Genomic DNA, 12,095 nt, shown 5'->3' with positions numbered 1-12,095 from the left:
AGAAGAATTCCTACAAATACATTAAACCCTCGCAAATGGTGAAACATGGGAGGCATTCCAACATCCCAGTTAATGCCAAAACAATAGCCTGGGACACAGGAGGGTGCTCGGCAGCCTGAGCTGTCTCCCACAGGACATCTTGACATTTGTAGCTTTTACAGTTCCAACTTCTTGTTACAGTTTGATCTTCTTGACAAGTGTTAAAAGTTGACCAATTCCATCATGTTTCTTGCTTTGGCTATACATACACTAATAAACAAATTGGCAGCAGGGCACAGGCCCACATTGTCCTACACGAGTCTGTACTATTAAAGTGTTAGCACAGTCCCATACAGTGTTCACCAGGGTCAAGAAATACCCTCCTCTACAATTCTCATGCATTCATGGGCTAATACAGGCCAGTGACCTTTCTTGATAGGAAGCCTGGACAGAGCCACTCTATTTTGGGGATGAGGAAGCAGGGAGTTAATGTGTTTGAACAATGAGCTCAACAGCCTTCAGGACCAGAGTACAACCATTTATTTATTAATAGAGATGGAGTCATCATTTCCAAGTGCTTACAGTGGCCCGTCCTATTTCCAGACTCTGTCAAGTCACATGGTAAGAGACAACAAGCTCGACGTGGCAAACAATCTCGTTTTTTAAAAAGTGCAGTCAAACATCTCACTGGCCTGTTTGTCAACACAGTTGTTCCTCATTTAGAAAATCTGGATCCAGATTCTAAAAGATAATCTCATAGGTTCATAGCCAGCTGGCAAAACCTAGTGCTACTGTTACATCAAAGGCCAAACTACATACTGGCAGCGACCCTTTATGGTGTCAAAACCTAATATACTCACACCTCTTCATGTCTATTACTTCTCCTATTCTTTGCATACAAAGAAAGCCAGACTTTCCACAAGGGCTACACACCTTCAATCTGCTGGATCAGCTCCAGCACTCCTGATGGCTCTCAGCTCCATTTTTGTCTCAGGTTGCTGGGCATTGGGATCAAGTATTAGGATCAATCCTTGGTCCAGATCTTTGGTGAACAGAGGCAGAATCAACAGGCACGACATGTACTAAAACTCTGCCCATTTAAGACAGGTTAAGAAAAAGGTACAAATGCTGCTCGTAAATTCCTCTTCATCTGTTTCTACTATCTTGTAGAGGACTCTCAGAATCACTGTTCAAACAGAGTTTGCACAAGACTTCCTACCACATTCCCCATCCCAGAAAGCCCTGCTGACAAAGCAGTAGAGTTGCCACCTGCCTATTCCCATGCCTCTTTCATTTAGCAGACAAGTAATCACAAAGGTAGTTAAATGACAATAGCAGCAGTTTCCAATTTGACATGAGCTGAAGTATTCCTACTGCAATACTGCATTTCAGAACCAGCAGCATTCAGGGAAAAGTCTAAAACCTTCCATATTCAGGACCACATTCACCTTGAGGGCTTCTACACACAAATGCTCTTGCAGAGAATGGAGCACTCTGGCCATAAACCCCCCTTGTCTGGGCTAATGGCCAAATCAGAAAATGACCACTGCAGTAAAGGAGTGAGCAGTCCTTCACAAAGCAACACTGTTGAACTTTCTGGGTTGTACTGAGTACTCTTTAGCATCTGGAGATGGAAGAACTGTCTTTACAATCATATTCTTATTGAAGAAAACAAAGATCCCTGATGAACTATGTCAAAATGATCAGCATACTGCCTTCTCCTTGATATGATAACCTTTAAAGAGCAGTAGTCCTGCCCTGAAAATTTCTGAGCCATTTCTACTCTTTTCCATATAATTTATACAGACGTGTTATTCCAAATTAGTGCAGCCCAGCAGGCAATGCTCCTCAAAAGCTGCTTTGCCCTAAAGTCTTGCAATCTTAGAATTGTTCTTTCTTGGACCAGTAAACACCAAGTGATGGAAGAAAAAGGACTTTGTCCAGCTTTTTATTCCAGTGACAAAGCAAAGAAAAAATTAGGTAAAAGTCTGAAGAATAGAGAGAAACTTTAACAAGAGAAAGCAGAAATGATAAATTAGCCTCCAAGCTTCCAAGAATCCCTTGATTGCATAACTTTAGTACTTTCAAGCTATCACAGAAGTTTCTACAACTTTCTTGGAACATGCAGCATCAATGAAAGTGAGCTCATCTTGTAGCTGTATTTCACACCGAAAAAAACGAAAAAAAGCGATTTTGCACTTGGAATAGATCACAGTGACTTAAAACCACCGAGTGATATTCACCAAAGTTCTCAATGAGATCTTCCCATTACCATCTCAGCTACAGTCAGCATCTATAAACACCAACCACCTTTCCCAATGTGATACATGTTGGAAATCCCAGCTGACAGCGTCATGGGGCTGCGTAATGCACAGAGCAGAACTCCTGCCCCATCTATTTCAACACAGGCACATTTCTCTACACTTTCTCAGTCACCCTGACTACTCAGTTTCCCATGCACATCCGAGCTCTGAGTCTTCATCTCGCACCAGCACGTGACTGAGCTCCATGCTGCCTGCCTGGGTCAGTTGTTTGGATACCATTAGATTGCCCTGACTGAAAGCCCTAATGAGGTGCTGATCCCATCATCCAATCACTCTGTTGAGCCCGAATATATCCCATGGGACAGCAGAAAAGACTGATGCAAGAATTCCAAGTGATGTGTAACATGAAAGGGCGCCATTCGCATCGCTACGACTCACAGCCTGTCAGCACTGCCATTAGAAATCCTGGGCTACACAGATTTATAATTCAACCCTCCCACACACAGAACTTGCTCCAGACTGAAACTTGGCACAAAATTTAGTCCCAGGAGGGCGTTAAAAAAATAACCTATTCAACGGTTTCCGTCCCATGGCTTCAGCTCACAGCTACTCAAATAATGGCAATTTCTCATTTCTCTTTTTAACTGAGGAAATCCAATATAAAACACCAGATTTACATAACATTGCAGTGGTGATACAAGCTGGCAACAAATCCAGGGAGAAGGCTGCCAGAGCTGTTCCGTCATTCTCTTTTGGTGAATTTGGATTCAGTGTAATGGAATTATTTTTATTAGGTCTAGCTGACATCGTGTGTAATCTGCAAATCCCACCTCCACGTTGGTCAGGTAGTTTGCCCTAGCCTTCTACACCTTGTGTGCCTGTTAGAAGGGGACAAGCCCTCCTGTGGTCACCACAACCTCCTACTTGTGCTGCCACTGTTAGTTTTTTGCTGCAAACTCTGTTGGCTGATTTAGAGGACAGTAATTAGTTGCCTATTGAGCTGCAAAAGACTGACTGGACAAGGAATGGACAAAATAAAGAAGTAAACTAATGCAAGCCAAAAGCAATTTGTGGGTAGAGCCTTTAAATTGATCTGAGATTGTTCTGACAACTACCACATCTGCTTCCAGGGAGAGAGACAGACCCAAACCTCTTGTGGCTGCAGTCCTTTCTTTGCCAGGTATTTCAATTCCTATGGGGGCCATCTGTAATCTTGAGTTTGTCAGTGGAAAAAAACATCTTCAAAATTGATGCAATGCCACAAACACTTCTTAATAAATACAGTGGATTTCAGAAAGACTGCAGCAAATCACTGCAGTGAGCACAAGCCTTCTGCTCCACCACCACTCACCCAGAGAGGCCTTTGATAGCATGTGTGGGATAGCTAAACCATCCTCCCTAGGACCAGTCTCTGAGCTATGCATTCCAGCTGCGAAAACCCTTCTGGGTTTCTAAGAGCTACATGTACAATATTTCCCTCAAACAGGGGAAAAAACCTGAGCCCAAGGGACCACCTAAACTTTCAAAACAGAAAAACAAAATGGGGCAAGCACCTGCAGAAACACCTGCTTCAACAGCTGCACTGTTTTCTCATACCTTGTCCTTTAATTCCAAAGGGGGGTACAAAGTCCCTGATACGTGCCCATTTCCTGAAGGAATCATCCAAGAACATTGGTGCCGGCTTCGAGAACCTGAGAAAACCAAAATGAGAAAAATATTAACTCCTGAATCAGGAAGGATAAATTCCTGCAGGAAGGTTGAGAGACTGTACACATAATTGCTGATTCTACATTCTCAGTCAATAATATAGAAGATTTTACTTTTACGCAAAGGTGACTGCAGTGAAACAAGTCTCAGAATTCACACCATGAGGACACTCGGATCACTCAAGTCGTGAACCTGACAATTACTTCCACTCAACAATCTAGAACTTCCCCACTATCGTTTGGCTATTAATTTAAGTTGCAAATTGCAACCAGAGTTTAGGCAGTTTTGCTCCAAACTTTGTAAGCACAAGGCAATGTCTGTGCTGTCTCAGCAAGTGTGTGAGGACAGGGTGCAGAGCTGCCTTTTTATGGTTTGTTACACGAACCTGTGCTGCTGCTCTGTGCAGATGTGAATGCAATGGGCAAACATACGTGGAGAGCAAGGCTGGGGTTACCTGCTCTCATGGCTGCGTTGGCCTCACTCACATGCACATACACAGCAGCTATCACCACACAGGCAAGAAAGAAAACAGTTTAGGAGACCATGAAGCAGCTCTTAGTTTACAGAGAATGGAAATTCAGTGTGGACTTAGGTGGTTTTTTCTGCATTCATTAACATAGAAATGATTCAAGAGAGGTCTTTGCCAAACCAAACAGTTGTGATATATCCAGAATCCCTTTCAAAATAGAGACCTAGTCCTTCTTAATCACATCATTACGGGAATACATTATCCTAATTATATCTTCAGTGGATGAACACAGCAGCTACTAGAAATGTGTCTCTTCTAGAAACAACTAGTGCAGTGGCCACAGAGGAGGAAACAATTAGCAAATACAGAAACATTAACTTTCATATGGGACCATTTTTGACTATATCAAGATCACTGCTACAAAGTATGCTAATACTATTAGAAATTTGTTCATTCAGTCATCTCAAAACAGTAGCAGAGATGCTCTGGACCAGAATCAATCACACCATGCTATAGAAACGAAGAAAGAGATGTACATGTTCAGTCAGAGAGCACTCCTCCACTACAGCGCAATGCACACGTCTCTGAAATAGATCCAGCCTGGCTAACCTAGACATGGCAGTGGGACAGATGTAACCCACAGGTTTAGCTCTCCCTTCAGGCTGTTTCTGTACTCAGCACGCAACTCCTGCTACTGCAATCAGATAACATTTGGACTTGAACTACCTGATTTAAGATAAACTCCTCTACATTACACCACAGCCAGGTACAGAGCAACGATTTCAGATAGCAGCGCAGTGAGGAAAGGATGGAAAGAAATCTGAATTATAAACTGTCCAAAGCAAAGTCCTATCACAGATGCCCAGTAAATCACAGGTAACAGAAACCCCTGGAAAGAGGAAAGAGACACCAAGACTATTTAACAAAACAAGAAGACTCAAATTCATCCATGCATACTGCTTCACATCCACTCATGCAATCTTTAATAAGATCATCTATAACCATAAAAGCAAGATTCGCAGATGACATGGCTGATCTAGAAGGAAAGGAATGTTTTTCCAGAGCTGAGGATGACAAAGGATCTATGTAACTTTATCCAAGAAAAGGTGGGGAAGTTGTGTTAGATATATATTAGAGCTTCTGAAGATCTTAAGTAAGAAAAACCCACAGGCCTATTTAAAAATAAACAGATGGAAAAGAGCAACACAATATTAGTTGTAATGCATTCACAATTAACACCTGAGAACATCCTAAAAACTTTAATAACATGACAAATTAGTTCAATTTTTTTTTTCAAACATCTTGGTGCACTGAAATATAATTATGATGTTACACTGCTGAATCTGGAGTTATCTCCACCTCCTTCCAAGATCAACAGGAAGAATCTTTGCAAGCTTCTCATACAATGTTCACGGCTCCTCCTTTTCAGCCACTACCTGAACTCGTATCAGAAGCTATGAAGGTGGTTCCCCTTCTCCCCACACAGCAGCTGCAATTGGGGATGGCAGCATTGACTAGGGAATCATTAGCACCTCGGGGATGGTTTGTTAGGTCACAGAGGTAACACTGGTTGCTGCTGTGACATGCAGTCACCAGGAAAAACTTGGATGCTTCAGAAAATGCATATATGAACAGGTTTTATTCTCAAGAATCAAGAGGACTCCCTACAATAATGCTACAAAGTAGTGTAGTGTAAATAAAAACCTTAGCCAGTTTAGTTCATCTGTTCAAAAGCACTGCACAAGAAAGAAGGTATGGGCTCTAAGGCCAGGCCTAACCCAGGAGTTGGTGCAAGTCACACAACTGGAAGAGACAGCTTACAGTAGTCTGACATGGAGTAAGGAGTGCCTCTCCCTAATGCAGATTCTCCCTTACAAGGTGCCTGGTAAAACCAGGAGGAAAGTCAGAATGCTCCTGGGACTCCATAGACCCTGGAGGAGTTCTCAAAGACAGCTGAAGCACTAGCATGATTGATCTGATGCTCCATGGTGTCTCTTCAGCAGGTGATGACCAGGGCACCAAAGTAATGCCCTTTTTATTGTATTTGCTACAAGTAAATTCACGGGGGTTTTTCTAGCGAAGAACACAATAGCCTTTGACCAGCTACTATTATTTGGCAAGATTTAACACTACTGTACACAAAGCCAGGCAAACAGTCATTTAAATCTTACTTTTGCTTCATTTAAGAGGGGGAGGAACAGTTTTGAAGAAATATTACATTCACATAGGAAAAAAAAGGAGCAAATTAGAGGGTAAATCATATATCTTGAATGCAATTAAATTTTGGAAATATTAAGAAATCTTGCATGCTGTAAGCTCATGTGCTTTGCCACCTCAATAAATCCGAGCGGGCCAGAACTGATGTCCAGCAGTGACAGGGAAATGCTGTCTGACAGACCTCTCCAGGAGCATGGCTTGCTCTGAACCGCATTTGGTGCACTCTAGGACCCTTCAGGAAATATCAAGACATGCCTCAAACAGGCCATGAGAATGTTCTCTGCAGAGCACCTAAAATACATTCCAAGGAATGCATGGGAGTTTGTCAAACAGAAAAGCAAAGGTTTCTGAATGATGTTAAACCCTGGATCTACTGAGCAGCTTCGTTCACAATGCTGCATCTTGCCCAAGCCATCTTCATGGCTACCTATGAGCGGGTTAGCTTCACCAGCAGCCACAGCTCCAGAACCAAAACAGGCCTGTGCTCCTTCAGAAAGGGAGAGTTCAGATTTTTAACATTTAAATTTTATGCACTTCCTCTCTACTCCGCCCAATTCCAGACAGAATGCAACCTCGTTGCACGTGACAGCTCTGACAAGATGAGGAATTTGTGTGCTGGTGGCACACACTTATGACCTGTGTAATTTGAGAGAGAAATGCCAAGCACCTAAAATCTCTAGTTTGAATGGCATACCCCAATAAAACACAAATGACATCTACATGGACTAAATGCAGGATATGATAATTGCAATGTTTGGACCAAATCTCTCCCAGCTCTCAAGTCTGAATTCCTCATACAAAGAAATTAATAAAAGCTCTAACATAATTTGTCACCAAGCACTGGTAGAAGTGTACTGCCAGAAAACCGTTCTTAAACAGGAATCTATACACACAAGAAAGTGTGATATATATTTGTGCCTAGGGGATTCTGGGTTATGTGACAAAATATTACATTTCCAGTTATTTATCCTCGGTAAGTAAGAGTAGTTGTGATCCCAAAACATTTGTACATGGAAGGCTGAACCAGCCTGCCAGGAGCTCCCCAGCCAAGTTTTCCAACTATTCCATTCTGTCCCTGATACTCAGGATCCATTCCAGTCACTCTTCTTTGATATGCACTGAGGTTTTCAGCATAAGCAGCACTAACTTCCCAAATCATCTCCTAAATCCTAGACTAGCACTGGTGCTAGTCAAGGTCGCTATTAACAATTTCAGATATTGAATCTTGACTAGAATCCACTCCCTACTCCTATCTACTGCTGTCAAGGCAATTAATATATAACTGTGTAGATGATAATAAACTACAGCTGAAAGAAAGCAAAATAAATAAACTGAATGATGTGTCTTTGACTTTAATGAGGAGGGAGGAAGACAAGGTCAAGCTCCTGGAAGAGTAGAGATGGCACCACATTTCTAGAAATCATGACACTAAGGGAATGCAGACTGGCAACCACTAAGCCCCACTGTAGGCTTATTTCTCATATATGCCTTTCTTTTTTCCCCCTCCTACTATAAGCCAACCTGCCCTTTTGTTTCATCTTTAATTAGGGAGAATTGACACCAATGGAAAGCTGGAAACTGAAGGAAAAAACCAAACAGTACTAAAACCTAATGTTGTAGAGAAACCTGTACACTGCATTTGTAAAGCTCCAGGAACAACTTTTTTTTTCCTTTTAAAACCACACAAATAAATTCCTTATTTGTTCTGGCATGACTTCTATCTTCTGTTTGTTGATGCTCAAAAGCATCCACGGTTAGACAGAAGGCACAAAATCTACCAATTTTAATAAAATGGATGAAATACAAACGGAAGCACTCGAGCACTGAAACATTAGCTCTGACAAAGGCATTATAGAAGTACAGAGAGAAAATCTAAACTAACCTTTTCCTTTTTCCCTATTGAGACCTAGATGTATACTTTTCTCCCTTGTCTTCCTTCTCTGGGGAGCAGCATGGTGTGATAGACTAGGAATGAGGAGGTTTGTGATGTCCTGATTTCACATTTCTTACTGACATTAATCCTCTGTCAAAAATCCAAGCAGCTCAAAAGATTCCTGAAGCAGTTGAAAAATTTAAGAAACCGCATTAAAAAGGATTAACCCCATCCTACAACTAACATACTACTTTTCCTACATCGGCAAACAAGCCGAAAAAAAAGGATAGCTGCAAGAAGAATATCTTTACTAGTAGAGATCAGGCCAAAAATTAAGTTAATCTTAGCAAACTGCAGAAATGGTCTAAAATAAAACAATATGGTGAAGACAACCTAGCACTGAAGAACATGTTGTTCAGTGAGACTCCTAGGTCTTCTGCAAGGGACAGTGAGACACAGACCCCCACCCATCTTCTCCAAGCTCTTCATGCCTACAGGCCCTGGGTGTGCCTACAGATGTCTCTTCCAGGCTGCAAAGGCCTCAGCTACTTGGCCATTCTCGATATACACCCCACTAAATTACGCAGAGGTACAACACTGCTCTGCTTTGTTCTCTGCCCTTTCCTAGTAACTGTGCCATTGGGGTGCTGTCCTTTACTGAGCTGGTATAATCACGCCATTCTTTACAGCTCTGCAAGAAGGACCATAAGGTGTAAACCACGGTCCTTTCTTCTGACAGCAATGTGCAGTAATTGCCACCTCACTCCAAAATCTGCCTTTGAACAGGCTTTATTCCATAAGCAAAGAAAAGGAAGGGGCAGATAAAGTTCACTGAACAAAAATCCACAGGCCATGTAGCAGTTATCCCAGCCTCCTCCCCGGGAATGACTGCTCTGTACCTTTCAGGTATTCTGTAGCATCATCAGCCTCTTGCCCTCTCAATCTCCTAATAGATTGTTTAAACTCATCGGTGCAGGCCTTTTCCCACTGCTTGCTCACTGCTCTACTTAGAGCCAGACCAGCTGCTCCAACACGTATCTTAAAGGGCCTCCATTCTTTGCACTGTGGTTCATACACAGAACATTGTCACACTATTGCAGAAAGGATAAACAACCTATCATGACTGAAAAATGTAACAATCGCAGCTGTAAAACCTGTTAAATACTCAATTTATTCAGGATCAGAAAGCATCAGCTCAAGGACCATGTCCGATTCTGAGCCTCATGTGAAAAACATGAACAAACTGAAAAAAGGCCATAGGAGAGCTCTGAAAAAGATCTAAGGTCTAGAAAACATGATCTCTGAGGAAAGCTAGAAAAAAAAAAGACCATGTTTAGTCTAGAGAAAACTGAAGGAAGACATGATGAGCCATTAATATTACAAGGCCGCTGTAAAAGAGAAAGGCACCATCTCCATATCTCTGGTAAGCAGAAGTAGTAACCCTAGGCCTAAAATGCAGCAAAAAGAAACTTAAACTAAACATTAGAAAAAGGTTTCTTATGCTTGGGATTATTACAGATTGAAATCTATATCTGGACATGGGTTTCAGAATTCACATCAACTATGCACATTTCAGATTTGACTATTAATTTTAAGAACAAGTTTATATCTATTAAACACGGGTTGGCCATAGCTGTGCCTACTTTTAAGAGGGAAAATCAAATAGATGCAATTTTGAAGTTCTGTACAGGTGTTTCATCTAAAACTACTTTCACACTGTGCTAATACTGCTAGGAGGTGACCAAGTACCCCCTAGCTACAGTCTGCTGTAGTTGGAATCAAGAGCTGCCCTTCAGACTCCTTGTGCTCCGTAATTATTTTTCTTCATATGTAGTAATCAAATTTCAGTACAAATACCACTGTAGATAAGCAGCACATGAATTTTGCAGCCTGTTGCCTGCCAAGACTGCTGTTTGTACCCCGCACCTTTGTGATAAACAGGAAGCCACGTAAAGTTTAACCTTTCTGCAGTCATTAATATCTTGGGCTTATGGCACCACCAAGGCATAAAATCAAAGAATGACTTAATATTACCTCAGTCCCTCCTGCTAACTGACTGTTTTCACATGCATCCAGTCCAACAAAGTGTCCTGAGCAGCTTACCTATATAATGCAAATAGTCATCACGGGGACTGGAAAGTTTTGAGTTATACTAAATATTGAAGACAAAAAGAAATCAGTTTGCCTGCTCTAATGAAATCCTAGAACTTTCCTACTGATTCTCCAAACATTTCAGACAAAAACCACATGCACGCACAAAAATAACAAGATGCTCGGTTTAAAGGCTGTCTTCCTTTTGGGGTGGGGGGGGAGGGGGAGCTATAAAATTCCGACAAGGCAGAAGCTTTGTCCTGACCTGCCTCGTGGTGCAGCTTATAAAACAACATGCAAAATTTGTCATTGTTCACAGAACTCACTAATACCACAACACAATTATGCAAGGGTGAAAAGCTAAGTTCTAGGCAGTGCAGAGTTGTGTTAGTTTAAAAACCAGTCTCCTAACATCATTTCAGTGTCATAGCTTGTTTTTCATGTGTTATTGTCAATGATGCAAGATTGAATTACAGCTCCTTTTTCCTATGAAAAGCCAGGTGGGGGGTTCAAGAACTCCGAGGGAGCACTGAGCCAAACAGATGAGATTATGTGGTATTTGGAAACATGATGAAAGTGAGCAAAAGCAGGCTGTAATTACTGCCTGAGATTCCAAAGCCTTCTGTGCAAATACAAAATGAGGAGGGAAGGCGAAAGGGTCCAATCCTTCTCCCAAGAAGAAAGAGTTAGCTCCCATGGAAAATGCCAGCCAGCAACATTGCCAGTTGGCCAAAGTTTAGCACACTTATGTGGCTGCTCATACTCCACTGAGACACAAAGGAGACTGTGGTTTCTAGTGAAAATGAATTGGAGAGTAGTCATCTAGGCTAACTGTTGCTGTACAACACTGCACTCCCAAAAGGCAGGTTATCTGGGGTATGTTTTTCTGGTGAACACCTAACACATTCCAGAAGACTGCAGATGATGGGCACAGTTCCCAACACAGATCTGTTGCCTTTTGTCATAGATACTCATTAACCAGTCTGTTAAACGCAGTGACTACATGTTACTTTTATAAAGTCAGCTTAATGTCCTCTTTATCCTACCTGCAGAGAGAAATTAATCCACAGCCATGTCACTGTCAGCAATCCTTCTCACACACTGCTCATTCTTGCCACCACTGGCCATGTCTGACTGCCCTGAGCTCCTGGCAGTTTTATGGCAGAGCACAACAATTTGCACTTCACTGTTTCAAAAGCCTCTGATCTCATTTCCTCCTACCCCACTATTTAATGTATATGCCTATTATGAGGTTATCTTACTATGAAATCTGAAGATTTCAAAACATTGAAAGGAACAGTAAAATTTTGAGTCGTCTTTGTAATGAGTAATTGTCACTGCAGAAGGAGCCTGGAACACTCAAACCTGAAAAGAAATTGGTACATATGTAGCGGACAGGACAATGATGAAAAAAAGCCTTTTGCCATCAGCTAAACCAAAAACGCACATGTGGCTCAGCACAGCCAAGCACAAGCACAAAACAGATGTGACTGCT

The 12,095-nt window shown here is 41.8% G+C and overlaps 1 protein-coding gene across 1 annotated transcript in view; it reads right to left on the bottom strand.

Annotated features, from left to right (window-relative positions):
- The window catches only part of ST3GAL3 (ST3 beta-galactoside alpha-2,3-sialyltransferase 3), a 138,109-nt gene that overhangs the window by 65,996 nt on the left and 60,018 nt on the right, over window positions 1–12,095 (bottom strand). The window contains exon 4 of the mRNA XM_009070219.1: window positions 3,840–3,934. Within this exon, the coding sequence (XP_009068467.1) occupies window positions 3,840–3,934 (95 nt within the window). The remainder of the gene's footprint in view (window positions 1–3,839; window positions 3,935–12,095) is intronic.

This window comes from Acanthisitta chloris, unplaced genomic scaffold, assembly GCF_000695815.1.
Source record: "Acanthisitta chloris isolate BGI_N310 unplaced genomic scaffold, ASM69581v1 scaffold23722, whole genome shotgun sequence".
Classification (NCBI taxonomy): domain Eukaryota; kingdom Metazoa; phylum Chordata; class Aves; order Passeriformes; family Acanthisittidae; genus Acanthisitta; species Acanthisitta chloris.
This window is presented reverse-complemented; position numbering and strand designations above follow the sequence as displayed.